This window comes from Ambystoma mexicanum, chromosome 5q (genome assembly GCF_040938575.1).
Source record: "Ambystoma mexicanum isolate Mex_15411 chromosome 5q, UKY_AmexF1_1, whole genome shotgun sequence".
Lineage (NCBI taxonomy): Eukaryota > Metazoa > Chordata > Amphibia > Caudata > Ambystomatidae > Ambystoma > Ambystoma mexicanum.
This window is the reverse complement of record NC_090933.1, coordinates 1,193,370,012-1,193,391,385: the sequence shown is the minus strand read 5'-3', so window position 1 is coordinate 1,193,391,385 and position 21,374 is coordinate 1,193,370,012. Positions and strand designations below refer to the sequence as shown.

Sequence of the window (21,374 nt, the reverse complement as noted above, 5' to 3'; positions counted from 1 at the left end):
ACCCGTGTCATGGCCACCAACCCAGGGCCATCACTTTCATCCTCTGGCGCCAGGCTCATAAAGTGTTACCTGCACACTTTGAATCCAAGGCATATGCTCTCAGGCCGGGCGTGGCCATTAGAAGACATTGGCAGGCACGTGCGGGAGTCTATGGGAGTGGTGAGGTGGTGCCACAAGGCGGGGCTAAAGGGGAGTGGCTGGAGCCAGGCTATTTAAGCCAGCCCCACCCGCATGTAGAGGCTTCGCGTTAATCTATCTGGGAAGCGTAACGCTCTCCGCTGTCTGCAGCTCTTACCTGCTTCCAGCTCTGCACGCTGGGCCTGGACATCTTCTGCAACGCGCGCATCCTACCAGAATCCAGCCATATCATCGCTCACAGCGCCACGCGCACCTTGCCTGAATCCAGCCTTACCATCGCCCACAGCGCTCATCTCATCTGAATCCAGCCATACCATTGCTCCTAACGCTGCGTGCACCTTACCTGAATCCAGCCATACCATCGCTCACAACACCTCGCGCATCTCCTCTACATCCAGCCATACCATCGTTCTCAACCCAGTGCGCACCTTACCTGTTCCTGCAAATCCGTCGCCTGTAGCTCGTATCGTCCTCACCTGTCCGAGCGCGCGGGAGCCTTCTTCTCGTCCAGGATCTTCAGGGATCTTCCATCTACCAGCCGCTGACAGGTTTTCGGACCGCCGCTCTCAACCAGTCGACGCCAGATTATCCCTGCAGGAGAAAAGGAACGCACAAGGTTAAAAACTGTATAAACACTTAACGCTTCGCCACGCAATACCTAAGCCTTGCGTTTTACCTAAAAACTCACTTAACTGCCAGTGGGGCCGCTCCACCCTTCTGGCACCATGCAGGCTCGTTCCTAACACTGCGACTCTGCGGGGCCATCTTCACATCTATTGGCAAAGTGAAAGACATTATTAGAATTACGAGCGAGAACCGTTGGAAAAGACATTGTTAAAACTTAAGAATAATCATTATTAAGAACACTTACCTCAAAAAGGGGATTAGTCGCAGCCGGTCTGGGCCGTCGCGTATAAGGACCAGTGAAGCAACTAGGTCTATCTACAGCACCCCTGCTGAAGAGAAGCAGTACGGAGAGCTCATCTTTACTAAACAGCTGAGAGTTTATGGGAAAACGCATGCTTCTCTCATTCTGGCAAGAGGAGTTCGAGGGGGATCGCAATCCAACCGCTGCATTTTCACTGCCTCTCACCTTCTCCCAAGGGCTTTGCCAGCGACCAGAGCAGTTCACCCTACAGCAGCTGAGGGTAGAGCCGGATCCAGGGGAGTCAACTCCAGGGAGGGCCCCAACCGTGCCCCCAACATCCTCGCAGAGATCAGGTGAGCGCAACAACCTGTGACCCCTCCACCAGCTGAAGGTGAGTGGGAGGACCAACCAGAGGATGATGAAACAGTTACTGGTGAAACTGTTACTGGTGAAACAGAACTGGAAGAAGACCTTCCCCCTGTTCGAGATCTGGATCCTAAAGACCATCCTGAGCTGCAGACTTTAGCAGAGGTCAAAGAGGGTGTCCTACTCTTGAAGGACTTTGCCAACAGGCAGCATCCCAGCTGGAAGGGCAGGAGCCAGGAAAGCACAGGCTGTACTGGAAGGATGGCCTCCTTTACAGCAAGCCTATCGAGTCTACCCCAGGGGACTACAGAAGAAGTGTAGTGCCTCAGGAGGTGAGACCCCAGTTTTTACAGTAAGCCCATGAGATTCCTTTAGCTGGTCACTTATGTTTTAAGACCGCCAAGGAAAGGATTTCTCAATTTCTACTGGTTTAAGATGGGGTCTGATGTAGATCCATTCTGTAGAAGCTGTCACACTTGTCTGACTTCTGGCATGAGTGGTGCCAAGAACGTGGCACCATTGGTGCCTTTCCCAGTGGTAGGAGTTCCTTTTGAGAGGGTAGGGATCGACATTGTTGGTCCCTAGACCCTCTCACATCTTCAGGCAACCGATTTAAAGTGGTTGTGGTAGACCATGCTACCAGGTATCCTGAAGCCATACCTATGAGGACTGTTACTGGCAGTGGCTAAGGCCCTCCTTGGTATTTTTACCAGGGTAGGTTTTCCTAAGGAGGTTATCTCAGACAGGGGGACCAATTCTATCTCCCACTACATGCAAGCCATGTGGAAAAACTGTGGCGTGACATACACGTTCTCAACAACCTACCATCTCAAACCAATGGGTTGGTTGAGAGGTTTAATAGAGCTATGAAGAGAATGATGGGTGTTTTGGAAGAACCCCTTAGAAGAAAGTGGGACCTTCTACTGCCAGGCCTTCTCTTTGCTTATAGAGAAGTCTCTCAAGAAGGGTTCGGCTTCAACCGCTTTGAGCTTCTCTATGGTCATACGGTTAGAGGTCCATTGGCACTAATCAAATAGGGGTAGGAGAGTGCGCCTTCCCACAAGCCAGTAAGAGTCACTGACTATGTGTTAGGTCTCCGAAGGAGAATGGCGAACTTGATGACAGAAGCTTCAAATAACTTGGAAGCAGGTGAGGCTCTGGTCAAACATTGGCATGGCCAGAAGGCCAACATGGTTGAGTTTACTCAAGACCAGCTAGTTCTAGTTTGGAACCTACAAGGCAGAAAGCCTTACAGGACAAATGGATTGGACCCTTCAAGGTTTTGTGCAAACTTGCAGATGTCACATATTTGGTGGACTTGGGCAATCCCAAAGAAGCCCACAGGGTCTTTCACACCAATAGCCTAAAGGCATATGTCTCCAGACCAGAAATGGGAGCTTTGCTCTTAGCATCTGATCAAGAGGAGGAGGAGGAGGGTGAACCTCCTAACTGATCTTCTCAGAGGACAGCTTTTAGATGGGAAAATTGAAGGAGTTCATCTCTCTTCTGATCTGACTTTGGACTAACAGGAGGAGTGCAAAATTCTGTTGAATCAGTTTGCCTCCCTGTTTTCATTGACACCAGGCGTGACCCCTTGGGGCCAGCATGATATCCTCACTGGTGACTACCTGTCAAAAGCAGGGGTTACAGAATGTCAAACTATGTAAGAACCCACATAAAGGAAGATGTCCAGAAGATGCTTGATATCTGGGTAATAGAGCCATCTACAAGTCCATGGGCTAGTCCTGTTGTATTAGTACCAAAGGTAGGATCCAAAGAGTTGAGATTCTGTGTGGACTATAGAGCTCTTAATGCAGTCCCCATGACTGATGCCCCTTTACCTAGGACAGATGAGCTGGTGGATAAACTTGGTTCAACCAAGTACCTCAGTACATTTGACCTTACCTCAGGCTATTGGCAAATATCTGACAGAACATGCCAAGGAGAAAACTGCATTTTCGACCCCAGGAGGCCTCTCCCAGTTTAAGGTAATGTCATTTGAACGAAAGAATGCACTTGCTACATTCCAAAGGATGTTAAATCATGTTCTGAATGGGATGGAGGACCTCTGCATGGCATACTTGGATGACATTGCAGTATTCTGCCCTACTTGGAAAGAGCATATTGACCACCTAGGCTATGTATTGCAGGCTTTTGAACAGGCCCATCTGACCATAAAGGCAAGTAAATGTCAACTTGGTCAGAGTAAAGTGGTTTAACTTGGGCATGAGGTAGGAGTTGAAATAAGGCCATTGCCTAGCAAAGTACAAGCTGTACAGGACGGGGCCACCACTACTGCTCAACCCCAATTGAGAGCCTTTCAAGGTCTCACAGGTTACTATAGGAACTTCATAGAGAACTATGGGACCATAGCTTCTCCCTTGAATGTGATCTGCTCTCCCACCTTCCCCAAGAAGGTCAGGTGGAATGAGGAGTGGACAAAGGCAATTGAAGGATTTAAGAAAGCCCCTTGTCAAGCTCCAGTCCTAAGAGCTCCTGAAGCCCTGCTGCTGTGCTAAAGCTCCAAATTTGCCTCGACTAGAGAAGCCCTGCAAGGACGACCTCTCCCCTTGAGTTGGTGGGACCAATCCACTCCAAAGTATGTCCGTTTTGACATCTCCTCGAAGCTGGCTGTACTTCTGCTGCTGCTGGAACCGAAGTGCCAGGGAGTGGAACACCAGATTGTGTGCGTTGGTCGGGCCTGAGCGCCAGGAAGATCCTCCGGACCTCCTGAAGCAGGACTGACCAAGCCTGAGCCACCTCAACAGAGTGCTGGACCCCAGATGCGAGGAAAGTGCAGATTGGTATCCAAGAACCGCAGTGTTGCTATTTGCAGTCAGATACGAAGAGCTGAAACACTGAAGAACTGCTGAATCGAAATGTGCCCATTGCTGCCGCTGACCTTCCCATTACACAGCAGGAGTCCCCAGACGTCCTTCCCCACGACTGAGGTTCAGGAACAGGATCTGTAGAGCTGAACAGAAGCCAGCCGTAACCATTTTTTCTAACCAGAGGTACTGTAAAGTCTAAGAACTTGCCTCTTGTTGTGTAGCCTTACTTGCTCTCAGTTGAGGCTTGTCTTGGTTACCTTGCAGAGTTGCTATAGCTTTGCCCCTCACAAGCTTCCCAGCTTGTGGCCCTTCAAGTGTTCTATTTTCTGCAAACATTTCTGAAAACATTTTGCAAGACTTTTTACCTACCTGCAAAGAAGATCGTCAGCTCCCATAGACATTGTGCAATTAACATTGGCTGTCCAGGCTCCCCGAGAGACTCTTCTTTACCTCTGACTTTGTGCTTTGGCCTTTTTGCCCCAGGAAAGGGTTAATTTACCCTGCATTGGAAGGTTTTAAAGGTACTTACCTGTTTGTGAATTATTTGTTAACCTTTGTTTTATTCCTCTTATCTTTTACACCAAACACAGTATTGCTCTAATTATACCAGTGATAAATCAATGTCCACAGTGTCCTAACTATTAAAGTCACCTGGGGGTGTAGGAAATGTCAGTGTGCCATCCCAAATGGGTATCCTCTGATTTAGAGAAACTAAGTTTGTTTTGAAGTGTATTATAAGTTTTCAATATATTGCTCCCTTGTGAAACTGGCTTATACCACTGACTGTGAAATAAATGAATAATTGTTTTATCAAGAAATCTTGAGTTTAAGAGTTTGTTTGAATAACTGTACTGTGAAACTGTCACATTGCTGCTCACATTGACCCCGCTTGAGGTAAGCCTGGCTGCTAAACCACATTACCATCCTGCGTAGTTCAGTTCAGAATTATACCAAAGGTTGGTTCCCTATTTCCAGAAGGTCAGGGTTATTGTAGTGCATTCAAAGGGTACTGCATACAATCTTGCCTAACACACGTGTTGGGGAGAATTCTCAGAAATGTGCTAATTCCCTCTACCTTAGAGACCCCCAGCAACTTTCCTGGATTTTGAGGACTTAATTTCATTTACCTGGAAAGAGTGAGCCTTTTTTCCCACTTTCATGTATTTTGCTGTGTTTTTTACTCTTGTGTTCTTTGATTATGGAGTTTTAGATAACTCCATAGGCATCGTCTTTTCATGTCTGTTACACAGCACCCTCAGTGCAGTCACACAGGGATGTCAAAAGGTTTAAATACCTTCTCTGGCATAAACTTTCCTATCAAAATGGCTGGTGGCAGTGGTTTTACAACGAACTACCATGATTTTTCCCGACCGCAAACATCGGTAGCTAAAAAACACGGGAGCCATGTTTTTCAAGATGGCGCCTTAAGCTCCTTTGTTTAAACAGGTCCTGCTCTTCTTTTTTTTGCAGTTTCTTTTTGGAAAGGTCCTTCTAGTGTTTGTCTCTGCGCACAAAACTAGGTTTGGTCCCTTTGTTTCTATGCCTTTTGGCGGGCTTCAGGACTGAAGACTGCCTCTGGCATCTGAGGTGGGCAGGAAGTGAGGGAGGTGCCCAAAATTCCCTGTACTTAGTCTCCTAGGAGACCCAAATGCACTCTGACGTGATTGGCTGGCTGACTGTCCGGCAAGGACAGCCACCCTGCTGGGTGAGTGATAGCTAGGCTGGAATGAAAGGGAGAGAACGGTTTTAAGTCTCTTGGACTGGAAAGGAGTCGACCACTGGAACAAAAGAACCGAAGACGGGTTTGAAGAAGACAGCTGCTGCAACTCCTGGACCGTTGGTTTGCCGCCTGGTGATGCCCTGCTGCAGGTCCGAATTGCCAAACTCCATTTGACAGAGAAGCTCCTTCAAGGACAACAACTTCTTCTGAGTTGGTGGTACCAATCACCTGGACACCATTCTCAAGGCTGGTTAGGATTAACCAGGGAGAGGGACACCAGTTTGTGTTCTTGAATCTACAGCTACTGGAACGGAAGTGACTCCATCTTGTTTGCTTTCTTCAACGATCCCGTGCAGTGCAGGAGTCCCCCGAAGTCCTCCCTCTTGTCCCCACGACTGAGTTTCAGGAACAGCGAGATCTGCAGGACCTGCCAGGAAACACAACTTGTTCTTCATACAAAGGTACTGTGCCAACCCGATTGAGAGAATGCCAATTTCGCGGTGAAAGTTTGTGAAACTTGCCCAACTTGCAGGCCTAATCAGCTTATGACCCGACATATGATTCTTATTAGTCTAAAGTACTTCTAAGAACTTTCGCAAACACTTCACAGTTTGATACCAGAAGTGCTCTTTCCTATCCAGAACACTAGCCTGTTGACTTTGGCCTGGCCTATTGACTTGAATTGAACTCTTCTGGTGAACTGAAACTATTTGCACTGTCTAAAAAGTATATATGATCTATTTTATTTACCTTGTGCTTTTTGCTCCTTTCTAAGTAACTGAACTGCCATTTGGCTCCTAGTTCAGGGCAGTTCAAACTGTCTCAAACCTTAGAATTTTGTATTGAAGCGTATTGGTTTGTAATATTAAGTTGACTTCTTCTAGTGAAATGTTTTCTAAATGATTGTGTAATAAATTACTAAGTGTTTTTACCAAGAAATCTTGAGTAGAAGTGTTTACTTGAATCACTGTAATTGAAAGTCCTCTGTATAACTACTTGTACTGCTCACATTCACTCTTGAGATAAGCCTGGCTGCTCAGCTCGCTACCAAAAACTGTGTGGTACAGACTTATACCAAAGGTTGTTTTGGCTAACACTTGTAGTCCTGATTGTGTGTAGTGGTCCCAGAGGGCACTGTCTGCAATTCTGCCTGACAGGGTTTTATATTGCCTCTTCTAAAGAAGGCCTATTCTAACTGACAAATTAATAATTGTTTTATCTAGAAACCTTGTGTGTACGAGTTTATTTGAATACTTGTCACTGTGAATCTCTGTAACTCTCCTACTGCTCACATTGACACCTCTTGAGAGAAGTCTGGCTGCTCCAAACGCTACCAACCTGTGTAGTGCAGACCTATACCAAAGGTTGGGTTTCTATTGCCAGGAGGTCAGGGTTGTTGTAGTGCACCCAAAGGGTACTGCATACAATCTTGCCTAACAATGCGTTTACACTTTAGTTGGTTTCTCAGTTCCCCTCAGCATAGTACGTTCTGAAAAACTTTGTCTATAGTTCGGATTGATAGCAATAGTTCGGATTGATTGCAGCGAACATCTTATCGGAACTCTTGCTACCTCTGTTGTGCTCAGATGTTTATAATGATGAAACGCTGGATAGAGAATTTAACCTTTTCTTAAATTATTTAAAATGCTTTGCTGAAATGATTGCTTTGACCTTGAACCGTTTACAATAAATGCATATATTTTTAGATCTTTTACAGAACAATTGAGGAAGATTTCCCGAGATGCTGGAATGCCCATCCAGGGACAACCATGTTTCTGTAAATATGCACAGGGGGCAGATAGTGTGGAACCAATGTTCAGACATCTAAAGAATACCTATTCAGGTCTGCAGCTGGTGGTAGTGATTCTCCCTGGGAAAACCCCCGTTTATGGTCAGTTTACTTTTCAAATCTTTGCTCAACGTTTTTGTTGTAAACATTGAAGTGCCAAAAATCTTTTACGATCTCTTGAGCTGGGAGGATATGCTTGTCCTTCTGAAGTAGACTAATTGTGTACCACTAGAAGTTGGAGAAATCTGGCCTGAGTCACAATTTGAAACCTTAATCTAATCCTTTTTCTGATCTGAAATATTCATAAACTCTGATTAGCTATGCCTGTTATGGGTGCCCGTTACAGATGTTTTAGATTCACTTGTTATACATACTTTGCTATCCTAGAGACTTGTATGTATTATTTCAGCTCGTTTATTTAGCAGTTATTGGTTAGCATATTTTGAAACTGCGTCTTCACCCTTCATAAAACACATTCTTTTTGCTGCGAAATAAACTGTTACTGCCCCCCCCCCCCAACACACCCCTTAACCCCACATGCCAGCAAATACATGGGGAAAACCGCAGAGAGGCTGCAGTGCATAAATGAAGGTAGAGGAATGTCACTGATGCACCAGTCTGGAAGCCAGTTTGTGAATTTAGCTTTACCTTTCCAACTTTTGAAACGGGAAACAAGAGATCCCAATTTCATGGAGGAGGGCTACGGTTGTTCCATTCTTTAAGAGAGGCGCAAGAGACGATCCGCGCTAATACCGTCCAATAGCCCTTCTCGGCGTGATAGGTAAAGTATTTGGTTCTCTTGCTCTGGATTCTTTTCAGAATTTGCTGAAATCTTCTGACCTGTCAGATCCGTTTCAATCAGGTTTTATAAAGAACTCGGGGACAACAACAAATACACTCCTGCTGAGGACCATCAAAGCAAGCAAGAACCATGCAGGGTGGACCAACAGTGTATATGGCACTCATTGACCTGGTCCAAGCATTTGACCAGATAAGTAGAGAACATCTGTGGAAGAAACTAGAAAACAAGAATTGCCCGGAGTCAATAATTGCGCCTATCAAAGCACTCTACCAGGAGACAACTAAGAGAGCGAGACTCAATAAATCTGGCCAATTATTGGAGGAAATTAAGACAGCAAGGGGCCTCAAGCAGGGGTGTACATTGGCCCTAGCTTTATATAACGCCTATATAGCCGACTACTCCGACACCGAAAAGGAGCTAAGAATCTTTCCGCCATCAGTAGGAGGAGTAAAGATATCGAAAATATTATACGCAGATGATATCATCCTCCAAGATTTAACCCTGGTGGGATTACAAAAACAGATTAACAGTATTTGGAACGCAACAATCTTGAAATGAATAAAGCAAAGGCCAAGATAATGGTCATGGAAAAAAGCAAAAAAAAAATTGGAAACTGCCAAATGGGACGCCGATGGTTTCCAACTAGAGAAAGTGAATGCCTTTAAATGCTTGGGAGTGATGAGTAGCAACTCCCTGGAACAGCCGATGCAAGATTTCCTCTTTGCAAGAATAAAAGCTTTGATGTCTCAAGCTAAGGCAATCGATAAAAAGTATGGACGGTATTCGTTGATCCCAGTGATACATTTTTTTTAAAGCCAAAGTAATTCTGAGCATGACATATGGGACAGACGCAATGCCTTAGTTACCAGCAACTCTCTGGGTAAAAATTGAGAGCTATTTTTGGAGAAAAGTTCTAGGTCTATCTCCAGCGACGCCCATGACTCTGATTAGAAGAGAAACATGTTTACCATCGTTGGCAGCAACTGCCACAAGAAATAGACTGATGCTTTATAGAAAGTTATTACAGAGCCCAGATCGAAGATTCTGAATATCATTAATACAGAAATAGAAAGCTGCAAGAATAACTTAATGACTAAATGGGCTTCAACTAATGAAACAACTTTGGCTGAATTGGACACTACTGAAGCAGAACTTTCAACTAACCCTACCAAAGTCATCAAGCGACTCTTACGCTGGGCAATAAGTATAAGATAACAAAGGACATCCCAACAATGCCAATGAAAGTGAACACAGTGCAAAGTTATCTGGAAAAATTCCCGGACAAAACCTTCGCCAGATTATGTGAGATTTAACCAGATTAAGACCAACAAAGTAAAGGGTGCTAGGAAGCAAACTTCTAACAAATGTCGATATTGCAAGGACAACGAGAAGACCGAGAAACGAGTTGACATTTGTTATTGTCCTGTCCAGGAACTCAACTTGTTACAACACGATGCCTGACTAAAATACTCGCAAGGCGGGAAACCTTTGATGTAGAAAGTTGGTGGAATGCTCTGGCCAGTGGGACAAATACAAGCTGGGCGACGGGGGTAGCTTTATTCTTTAGAGCAATCGACATAGACCAGCGCAAAGAACATTTGGAGTGACATAATCCAGGAGCAATGTCACTTGGACTTTCCTCCTTTTTCGTTCCTGCCGGATTATATGGAGCTCTTTTGTAAAAATTGTAATATAATTAACACATATGAAAAAAAGAGGGGGGGAATTGTGCAAGGGATCTACCTTGTTTAATTTATTTTTTTAATCTAAGTCTCATTTGTCCTACCCATGAGGCAGACTGTTGGCTTTGTTACACATTTAGCTTTTGCAAATGGAAAGTCATAGAAGATATTGAAGAATGAGCACACTGTCCGTACTTCTTGCCTGTGCCTTCTTGAGCATAGCTGTATAGGTTGTGACTGACCATGAAACCACTCTGTGGTTCCCCTACATTTGTTTTCTTTTTGCTGTTTTTCCTAGTTTTTATTTTTACTTTTGTGGGCAGACTGACTGTTAGGGAGAATTCTCAGAAATTGACTAATTCCGCTCTACTTTCGAGACCCCCAGCAACTTTGCTGGATTTTGAGGACTTGAATTTTTAATCTGGAGAGTTGGACCGGTTTTCCCACTCATGTAAATTTGTTTGTGATTTGAACTGTTTCTTTTGGTTGTGGAGTCTGACAAACTCCATAGGCATCATCTTTTACATTGTCACACAGCACCTTCAGTGCAGTGGCACAGGGAAGTCTTTCAGATTTCCCCAAGGTTTAAATACCTACTCTGGGATAAACTACTGTTTCCAAGAACAGTAAAGTGAAATTTACTTTACTTGCACTTTAAGCTTCCTAGATCTAGCACACACTATTTTACAATAGGGTGCTGGAAGGGTTACTTAGTATCCCCTTTGTCTAGCTTCTCATGTAATTATTTTTTCTGTTACCCTTTCCTCAATGAATGGCTGGTGCCGGTGGTTTACTTGTAACTACCGTTGTGTGATTTTACCCCGGGCTGTGGTCGCAGCTGCAGTAAAGTACCCAATGGTGTCATTTTTGTCAAAATGGCCCTGGTCTTTTTTTCGCCATTTCCGTGTGGAAAGGTCCTTGAGATTTACTCTGTGCGCCAAATCAGGGTTGGTCCCTTTGTTAGTTTTATCTTTGGCGGGATTCACGGGTGAAGCACGCTTCTCCAGCATGGGGTCTGGCATGGATTCGAATGCTCATGAATATTCCCCGTCGTCAGGCTGGGAATCCTCGGTAAAGAAAAATCGGTATCAGTTTTGTTTCTGATCTGTCTTTCGTAGTAGTAACCAATCACTGATCTCTGCGTCATACTGACCACAGCCAATGACTGCCATCTCCCTAAGCCCCGCCTCTGGCAGCCATCTTCAGATTTTTACCGCACGTTCAAGTGTTGGGATCCTCGTGCTATTGCCTCGAGCTTTAGTGCTTTTTTTCGTGCTTTTTCTTAGGAAAATTTCTCTCTTTCGGTCAAAAGAGCCTCAAGCTCCACCGTTTCTTTATCCGATCAACGGGGACCCGTGTCGGATTCTTCTACGCCCCTCAAGGTTGAAGATTTCGTCGAGCCATGCTTTTGGAGGACTCCAGAAGTTTCTGAGGATCATGGCCCAGGAGAAGGGAAGCTCGACGCCCGGAAAGCTGTTCAGGGTGTGCCCTGGATGCCAGCTTCAGAATGTCTTTAAGGAGGACGAACACTCCCTTTGCCTCTACTGCCTGCATGAGGACAAGATGCACGTGGAGAAGGACTGTGCGTTTTGCGGCAATATGTCGGAGCGGACCATGAAGGACCGCCATCTGCGTCTCGCCATCTGGCTGGAAGGGAAGAGCCCGTCAGGCGAGAAGAAGTCTGAGTGGTCTTCTAGACCTTTGAGGGCGCCCCGGCGACGGGGGTCCAACAGAAGGCCAAGCACCGCGAGTCCGCTGGCACCGGGAGCGCCGAACGGTCTGGCTCTACGGGCGCCAGGCAGGGCGCATCCTCCCCGGCGCCATCAACCACGAGCCAACGCTCTGACTCGGGTAAGAGGAAGGCCGAGCACCCGGCGAAGCTCCTGGAGAGATCCCAGTCGAGCTCGAAGGCCCCATCCGCGAGGGAGCGAGGCGGTGACCCTCCCACCAAGGAGAAGGCGGTGAGCGCACCTAAGGTGGTGAAAGCCTTGATCCACCCGGCCAAGGCCTCTATCGAGAGTCGAGGCGGACCTGGCTCAGCCTGTGGAGGCTACACCAGTGGTGGCGACCTTGGGGGCCCAGAGTCTCCCTACCACCGCGGAGGGAGTCCTCTTTCATGCCCATCGACAGGACCACCGTGAAACCTCAGACGGAGAAGAAAAAGGGGGGGCAGGAGGTCGTCGTGGATTCGGCCTCAACCTCTGAGGAGGAGCTGATCGAAGTCTTAAGCCACGGCGTTGGTGTGGAAGAAGACCAGCCCGTCGGGAGGGACCCCGACGTAGGAGATGACGAGAACGTCGAGGGTGCCGACGGGGCTCCTGACCGCCCGTCGGAATCACCTCAACCAGTGCCACAAGACAACTCGGCGGCCATTTTGTTGGCTATACAGTCTTTATGCTCGGAGATAAGGACGAGATTGCCGTTACCACCAACGGAGGAACCGCTCTCGACTGGGGACCCGGAGCCAGGCCCCTGGGAGCCCTCCTCCTAAGAAGGATTCATCCTCCACCTCCTTTTCAACCATCGCGCCCTGCTCAGCCCTCCTCCCCGTCCACGACCCCTGGGGATGATACGGGGACTGGCATGGCCGCGACGGGTACCGACGACGAGGTTTACGACGAGGATCTCCCGTCACCTCCTCCCCCTGGGCGATATCTGGGATGAGGGTCTCGCCTTCCTCAAGAACCCATCCACAATGCCTGCGAGAAGGGATTGGTACGAGAAGAAGTACCGGGTCCCGGACGCGGCCCCTTGTGCCTTCGGGCACAGCCGACTACGGAGTCTCTGCGGCGGCCAGGAAGGAAGCGGGGGGAGGCGGGGGCCTCGGCCTCTACGTCAACCTCCCCGCCGGACGGCGAGGGAAAGAAATTGGACACGATGGGACGCAGAGTCATCTCATCGGCAGCAACGACGATTAAGGCTGCCAACGCCTTGACTATCGTAGCCCGCTGTAACGCTCACCTGATTCCCGCAGAGGCGCTGGTCTTGACTGGGTGAATGCCGTATCTTCAAAGGTGATGTGTAACACACGGTTGGCTCTTTGGGCTGGACCTCTGTGCACTGTATGTCTGACTCGAAGAGTAAGATGTCTGCAGATAGAAAATATGGGATTAATGAACTGGGGTTATTGGGTGCCTCTCTCCTCTTCCCTTTCTCTTCTCCTGTAGAACCCCAAAGGTTAACGCCCTCACCTTAGGTAAGTGAACGCCGAGCTCTCCATCTGCCTCGGGGCAGGGTGCCGTAACCAGTTTCTTCACTGGATAAGGGTGCAGGCCTCTTGACCTCAGAGGACTGCTGTCCGTCATTAACTGCACGAACGGTAAGTTCTGGGCACTTAAAATGTCTTAAAAGTCTTTTGTAATGATATCTCTTGTTTTGCAGGGTTCCGGCGATGGCGGATGGCGGGCTGATGAGAGTTGAGGATCGAACCCGCGTGAGGACTAGAAGCGCCTGGAAGCACGTAAGTAAGCGCTTGTAGCCTGCTTCACAATGCGCACTAACTGTCCCTTTTATCTTGCAGGTACAAGTTCGGAGCTTTAGAGAAGCTGAAGGGTACTGGAATGCCCACTGGATTCGGCGTGGGAAGGAGTAATGGCACGTGAGTAATAAAGTTGCCCAATGTCTTTAAACGCACCTTCTTTTGTCTTTCAGATGCGGGATGCAGCGCCGAAGGCCTCCGGAGCGTGCGAAGAGTAGGTAAGCCTTTGTCTTTCAGATGCCGGAATGCAGCGCGAGGCGTTGGTGACAGCCGATGGACCAGGTAAGAGATGCGCTGCCACTGAAGACCGTAGTGCTAACCTGTTCTTTCTTTGTCTTTACAGGTGCTGCTGAAGACTGGATTCCAGGATGGTAAGCCTTTGTTCCCTTAGGCCCAGGATCAGAAGCAGAAGACACGATGAGCGTTCTGCTGCAGAGAATGCAGAATAACACAAAGCAAGATTCATCCATCGGGTGTGGTTTAAATAGCCTCCTGTAGTGCTTCGGTGTCTCCTTCCACAGCCACGCCTAGGTAAGAAAAGAGTTCCTGCTTTCCAGAAGAGTTCCAGTGTTCTGAACCTAGAGAGTGGCTCCTGCCCCAACCAACAGGAAAAGTAGTCCCAAACAGAAGAGGATCAGGGGTTCAACTGGCAGGTAAGTAAGCAGCATGGTCTGCTGCAGGTAAGTCCACCCAAGCATTATGAGCCCGGCGCTTCCAGCGCTGGGACTGGGCATCTTTATGAGCCTGGTGCCACTGGCGCCAGGACAGGGTCCAAAAGGTCCCAATTGGGACTGGCTGGCACTCGGAACCGGGGTTATGGGTCTGCTTCCAAGAGAGTCGGGCAGGTCTTGATCTTTTGGAAGCAGAGATCATGACACCCGCAACGACAGGGAGTTGTGGTACAAAATCGCCCCCCTGCTGAACTTCTTACCAGACAAGAGGACGGAGGCCCTAGAGATCTTGCAGGAAGGAGAAGTGGCGTTGGACCACGCCATTGCGATAGCGACGGACATCGCTGACACTGGATTTCGCCAGTTGGGCAACGGCGTGTGCCTTAGACGGCGTGGATGGCTCAAGGCAACTGACTTCCGTCAGAACGTGCAGACCAGAGTCTTGGACATGCCGTTCGACGGGAGCAACCTGTTTTGGAAAACAGTGGACGATTCCCGACAAGCCATCAAGACGGACACGGAGACGGCCCGGGCTCTTGGTGTTCTCCAGCAACGACGGCCGCCCTTTCGGAGCGACGGAGGCAAGCAGGGTGCCTCCAAAGGTTCCGGCGGCAGATTTTCCACCTATCGTCAAGCGGCCCGTTCGTCGTCACAGGAAGCCTACAGGGGACGAGGCAAGTCGGGCGGACCCTGCCGTCGTCGACAAGGAGGACAAGGCGGCAAAGCCTCGTCGAAGCAGGACTGAACCGGCCGTGGGGTCGGGCCCCCACCGAAGCAGTGGGAGGCCGGCTGGCGAGCTTCGTCAGCGTGTGGGAGTCCATCTCCACCGACCGTTGGGTGCTGGACGCCCTGGCCCAGGGTCACGCGCTCGAGTTTCTAAAGGAGTGCACGCGCGTCCCCCCGTGGCCAGGAAGGAACATCACGTCCATCAACTTCTCTTGGAGGTAAAGGCGATGCTCAAGAAAGGCGCCATCAAACTTGTCCCCTAGAGGCTTCGGGGCTCTGGATTTTACTCAAGATACTTCCTCGTGAAGAAGACGACGGGAGGATGGCGTCCCATCCTGGACCCACGACGACTGAACAAATTCATCAAGACACAGAAGTTCCGGATGGTCACCCTCCAGCACGTCCTGGGTCAACTGGAGGAGGGCGATTTCTTGTCGTTGGATTTGGAGGATGCCTACTTCCATATCCCCATCCTAAAGGGACACCGAAAGTTTCTCAGATTCGTGGCCCAAAGGCGTCACTACCAGTTCAGAGCCTTCCCCTTCGGATTGAGGTCGGCACCCAGGGTGTTCACCAAGTGCCTCGCACCGGTGGCGGCGCGGCTGCGCCTGGAGGGGTTCCACGTCTACCCCTACCTGGACGACTGGCTCATCCGAGCAAAGACAAAGGAGCTCGCCGCGGAGCACACAGTGAGGACCGTCCAACTACTCACGGACCTGGGATTCTCCATAAACTACGTCAAGTCCCACCTGGTGCCCGCGCAAGACGCACTGTTTCTGGGAGCGAAGCTCGACACAGTGGCGCTTCTGGCCTCTCTGTCGGAGGAAAGGACGAGGGCCATCTTGGGCAAGGTGCAGCGGATGCTGGTTGCGGACGCGGCCTGGGTGAGGTCCATCAAGTCCCTCCTCGGAATGATGTCTTCTTGCATTTATCTCATCCGCCTGTGCAGGCTTCGGATGCGCCCGTTACAGGAGTTCCTGGACGCTCGCTGGATGCAGACGACGGGCAGCTTCGAGGACAGTATCACACTCGACGAGAGCTTCCGACGAGCGATCCGGTGGTGGGGCACCCGCGTGCATCTGACGGCGGGCATGGACTTCCAGACCGCAGGCCACCAGAAGACCGTGACCACGGATGCCTCCCTGGAAGGGTGGGGAGCGCACACCGAAAATCTGCACGCGAGGGGCCTTTGGCTGCCGACAGAGAAGTTCCTCCATATCAACATCCTGGAACTCCGTGCAGTGTTTTGGGCCCTCAGGTCCTTTCTTCCGTCCCTCAAGGGCAAGGTGGTGAGGATCTTCACCGACAACACCACCACCATGTTCTACATCAGGAAGCAGGGCGGTACCAGATCCCCAGCCCTGTCCAAGGAGGCGCAGGATCTGTGGCATTGGGCCGTCGCCCAAGGGATGTTTCTGGTGCCGTTTCATCTGGCAGGAATAAAAAACACCATTGCCGACTCGCTCAGCAGAGAGCTGCGCTCGTGCCACGAATGGGAACTACGACGGGATCTAGTGGACCGCCTCTTCCGACGGTGGGGCACACCCCAGATCGATCTGTTCGCGACGGCGACGAACTCCAAGTGCCGGAGGTTCGCCAGCAGGTTTCCCCAGCCGAGGAGCATGGGCGATGCTTTCTCGTTCCCCTGGGAGGGCCTGTTCCTATATGCGTTCCCTCCTTTGCCGCTGCTGATCCGGCTCATCAACTAGCTCAAGAGGTCACGGTGCCGGATGATCCTCGTCGCACCTGCGTGGCTGAGGCAGATATGGTTCCCGGACCTTCTGGACTTGTCAGCGTCCCCGTCAGTCAAGCTGCCAGTGGATGCGGATGTTCTCTCCAGGGAAGGAGGCGCCATCCTCCATCACGACCCGAAGTCGCTGACCTTGCAGGCCTGGCTCCTGCAGCGTTAGAGTTTGGAGGCTACGACATACCGGCCAACTGCAGAGAGGTTCTTGCAAAGGCCAGGGCGTCCTCAATTCTTAAATGCTACGGACACAAATGGAAGAGGTTCTGCCACGCACAGAAGATTAACCCTCTACGGATTACGGCTCCTCAAGTACTGCCGTACCTGCTGACGCTGGCCAAGGCTGGACTGGGGCACGCTTCCATCAAGATTCATCTTGCTGAGATCTCCCGATACACCAGAACCACGGGACGGATGTCTTTGTGGTCTCATCGTCTGGTGAAAGAATTCATGAAGGGACTGTTCAGATCGTTTCCGCCGGTGAAGGCACCGGCACCGTCGTGGGAGCTCAATGTGGTGCTGACCAAGCTCATTGGACCTCCATTCTTGTCGTGGAAAACAGCGTTTCTTGTGGCCATCACCTCCGCACGACGGGTGGGAGAGATCCAGGCCCTTTCCTGCAAGCCCCCGTACTTGACTTTTCACGACACAAGGGTAGTGCTCAGGAAGCACCCCTCCTTCATGCCTAAGGTGCCGTCGGACTTCAACCTCAACGAACCATTGGTGTTGCCTGTTTTCTTCCCGTCGCCTTCGTCGCCGAACACCTTCACGAAATTCTACTGCGTCGATCTGGATTCCAGGGAGGAGTCCAGGGTCGGCCAAACAGTGCTGCGCAACCTGTTTGCCTAAGGTGAACCTGGTGAGGAGGTAAGAATTGCTTAATGTTGAGTTTTGGATGTAATGCTTAATGTTGAGCCTTTGAGACCTCCCTCGGTTGTGCATGTGTGTACTGCTATGTATTTTTTTATTCATGAGCATGTGAATCCATGCCAGACCCCATGCTGGAGAAGGAACAAGTTACTTACCTGTAACTGTTCTCCAGCATGGGTCTGGCATGGATTCACATGCGAACCCTCCCGCCTACCCCTCTCCGGCTCTTCACTTGGTCATACTGCCACTTCACGTGCTACCAAATCTGAAGATGGCTGCCAGAGGCGGGGCTTAGGGAGATGGCAGTCATTGGCTGTGGTCAGTATGACGCAGAGATCAGTGATTGGTTACTACTACGAAAGACAGATCAGAAACGAAACTGATACTCATTTTTCTTTACCGAGGATTCCCAGCCTGACGACGGGGAATATTCATGAGCATGTGAATCCATGCCAGACCCATGCTGGAGAACAACAGTTACAGGTAAGTAACTTGTTCCTTCTGGCTCCAGGGTGTCTAGCAGGGGCAGGAAGTGAGGGAGGTGCCCGAAACTCCCTGTGCGTAGTCTCCTAGGAGGCCCAAATGCACGCTGGCATGATTGGCTGGCTGACTGTCGGGCAAAAACAGCCACCCTGCTGGGTGACTGGCAGCTAGCCTGGAATGAAAGGGTGAAAACTGTTTAAAAGGGGAAGTCTCTTGGCTTGGAAGGCAGTCGACCACTGGAACGAAAGAACCGAAGACGAGCTGGAAGAGGACGGCTGCTGCAACTACTGGACCATTGGTTTGCCCTGTGGAGCCGTGCTGCAGGTCCGAATTGCCAAGTTCACCTCAACAGAGAACCCCCTTCAAGGACGACTTCTTCCTTTGAGTTGGTGGGACCAATCAACTCGTAAGCCACCTAGATACTATTCTCGGAGCTGGTTAGGACTAACCAGGGGGAAGGACACTAGCTTGTGTGCTTGAACAGCAACCGGAATCGAAGATTTGTCAATTTGCCAGCTTTGTGATCCGTCCCCGTGCAGTGCATGAGACCCCCAACGTCATCCCTCTTGTCCCCATAACTGAGGCTCATGAACAACGAGATCTGCAGGAACTGCCAGGAACAGAAGTCTTCAGCTGCATCTTTTTCTTCAATATAAGGTACTGTGAAAACCCGACCGAAAATGTACCTCTCACTGTGAAAGTACGTGGAACTTTGGCAACTTGCAGGCCAAGTCAGCTTGTGACCAGACATACGAAACTTTCTTCAGTGAACTACGTCTAAGAACCGTGGCAAAGACTTTTCCATGTTAAATACCAGAACTGTTTTTACTTATACAAGACACTAGCCCATTGACCTACCTTTGCATTGAATAAACTCCTCTGGTGAACTCAAATTATTTTCACTGTTTTAGAGTAACTGTAATATTCGCTTTATTAACTTATGCCTTATATCTTTTGTGTGGTATTGGTTGCCTCATTTAGTGAATGCTTTATAAATGATTGTGTAATAAATTAAGTGTTTTACCAAGAAACCTTGAGTAGAAGTGTCTATCTGAATACTTGTCATTGTAGACCTTTGTGTAACACCCTTACAAGCTTGCATTCCCTCTTGAGATGAGCCTGGCTTCTCAGCTCGCTACCAAAAACTGTGTGGTACAGACCTACCACAGGTTGGTTTTGCATTCACCTGTAGTGTAGTCCTAGTTTTGTGTAGTGGTCCCAAAGGGTACTGCATACAAACTCTGCCTAACACCATATATGCTTTTTTAAGGAGCTAACAGAACTTGGGGCAGATATGAACCCAAGACTCTTTGTCCGTCTAAAACGAACCATGGAAAGCAAAACCCAGTGTTACACTTTATGAATGACTCAGTTTATTCTAGGTAGGTAAAACCTAATGCAGACTTATTCTGGAAAGGCTAACAGCACGTCAGGACCTAGTTGGGGAACACTCATAACAATTATCCTAATAGGAATAATAAAGTGAAACCAACAGCATCACTTTTGGGTAGAGGCATAACCAAATCACAGGTGATTAATATACCCTTAAATCTACTTTCAGTTAGAATGGCGAAACAGTTCATAAGGAAAGAAAGATGTTACATATACTTTTCAGAAGAGTGCAACACACATTCAAGATAAGTATGACATTTTGTAAATGTTCACTCTCAGAATTAGTTACCAACCAACTTCTTTTGCAAGTAAGTAACCTTTAAACACTTATTTTCTTTTCTAGGACAAAGGCCCAATCCTTTAAACGTCTTTCCCTTATTCTTGGAGCGTAAGTGTTCTCAGTGGCAGAAGGGAGTGGCGGATATATGTTAAGTAGCAAATGTCAGAGTTCCTTAGGAAGACTCTTCAAATAGGTCAGTATTTTACTTTAGAGTTAGTTGAGGGGCCAGGGGCTTCACAGAAGACGCCCTAGGTGGATTCCACAGTGAGCCAGGGGGAACTGGATGAGAGGCCTCCCAATCACAGAAAACACCCCAAAACTACACAGGAATCACAAGAGTCTTATGGTAAGTAAATACCCAAGCCAGCACCTCAGCACAAACGATTTTGCAGCAGGAGGACTTAAGGATATGCAGCCAAAAACCCAGTTTGTGGATTCCTTGTCGTGGTGACTGAAAACAGGACCTTGGAAGGGACTTTGCTGCAGCGATCAACGGGGAAGGCTCTAGGCAAGGTTTTCCTCTCAACTGGATGCAGCTCTGTGTATTTGGCTCCTTTTTCAGGAGCACAGAAGAAGACAGAATATCGCCAGTTGGATTCTCGTCGTTAAAAAGGTCCAGCACTCTGGTAAGGGGACTTTACAGACTGATTCGGGTCTCTGGAGATAGAGCAAGTTGCCCACAAAGTTTAAGCGAGATTCGGAAGACCGTGCACCGCACAAATGGCTCGAGGTCCCAGGGTATTTGGGAGGGGGGGGTATTGCAGCCCTGCAAAGTCGCAGCACAGCGTGGGATGGCTCAATGTCAGACTACTTGATTCTATTGGGTCTCACCAGGCTCAGGGTCGTCGTTTTCAGAGTCCCCAGGTCAATTAGAAGGAAGAGCTACATCAGGCTACAGTTAAACAGCAGGCTCTCAGGTCGCTGAAAATCATCTCGGCCGCTTTTCCGTCATCCTCTTCAGTTTTGATTTCAGTGGTCAACTTGTCTTCAGCAGTATTTAACAGGAACTACAGCACAACTCCTGCATTATCTTTTTGCAGTTTTCAACAAGGGGCGGTCTGGTGGACCAACCAGGACAGCCAGCCCCAATGGGATTTGTCCCCATTCAGGCAAGGAGGAAGACAAAGGGCTATGGAGTTTTTGGACTCCTCCCTTGCTTTCTTTCTTCAGACAGGCTGTGCGGGGAGTCCAGGGGACTCCCAGTGAAGATAAAAATCACACAAGGAATTTCCCGCCCTGGATGTCAGGGGAAGGATGAAGGAATAACGGAGAACAAGAAAAACTAAAATGGGGAAAAAACAAGAGATGATCCATTTTGGTAAAAGGAGCACCCTTGGGTGCCTTTACTGCAACTGTGAACACAGTCCCCGGTAAAGGTGCACCGAATTAGTAAAAGGTATCCATGCCACCAGCCATTGAAGGTAAGCTTGTCCCTGTAAGAGAATTGTTAGTTTTAGTGTGAAAGGGGATACATTGCATCTCACTTGAAACACTTGTGTACAGGGGCGTTACAAATGCCATATCATATCACATA

At 48.9% G+C, this 21,374-nt stretch overlaps 1 protein-coding gene across 3 annotated transcripts in view; it reads left to right on the top strand.

Moving 5' to 3' along the window:
* AGO2 (argonaute RISC catalytic component 2) overlaps positions 1–21,374 on the top strand; it is a 1,138,923-nt gene that overhangs the window by 712,455 nt on the left and 405,094 nt on the right. For all 3 annotated transcript variants that reach the window (XM_069621684.1, XM_069621685.1, XM_069621683.1), the window contains exon 12: positions 7,630–7,814. In XM_069621684.1, coding sequence (XP_069477785.1) covers positions 7,630–7,814 — 185 coding nt within the window. The remainder of the gene's footprint in view (positions 1–7,629; positions 7,815–21,374) is intronic.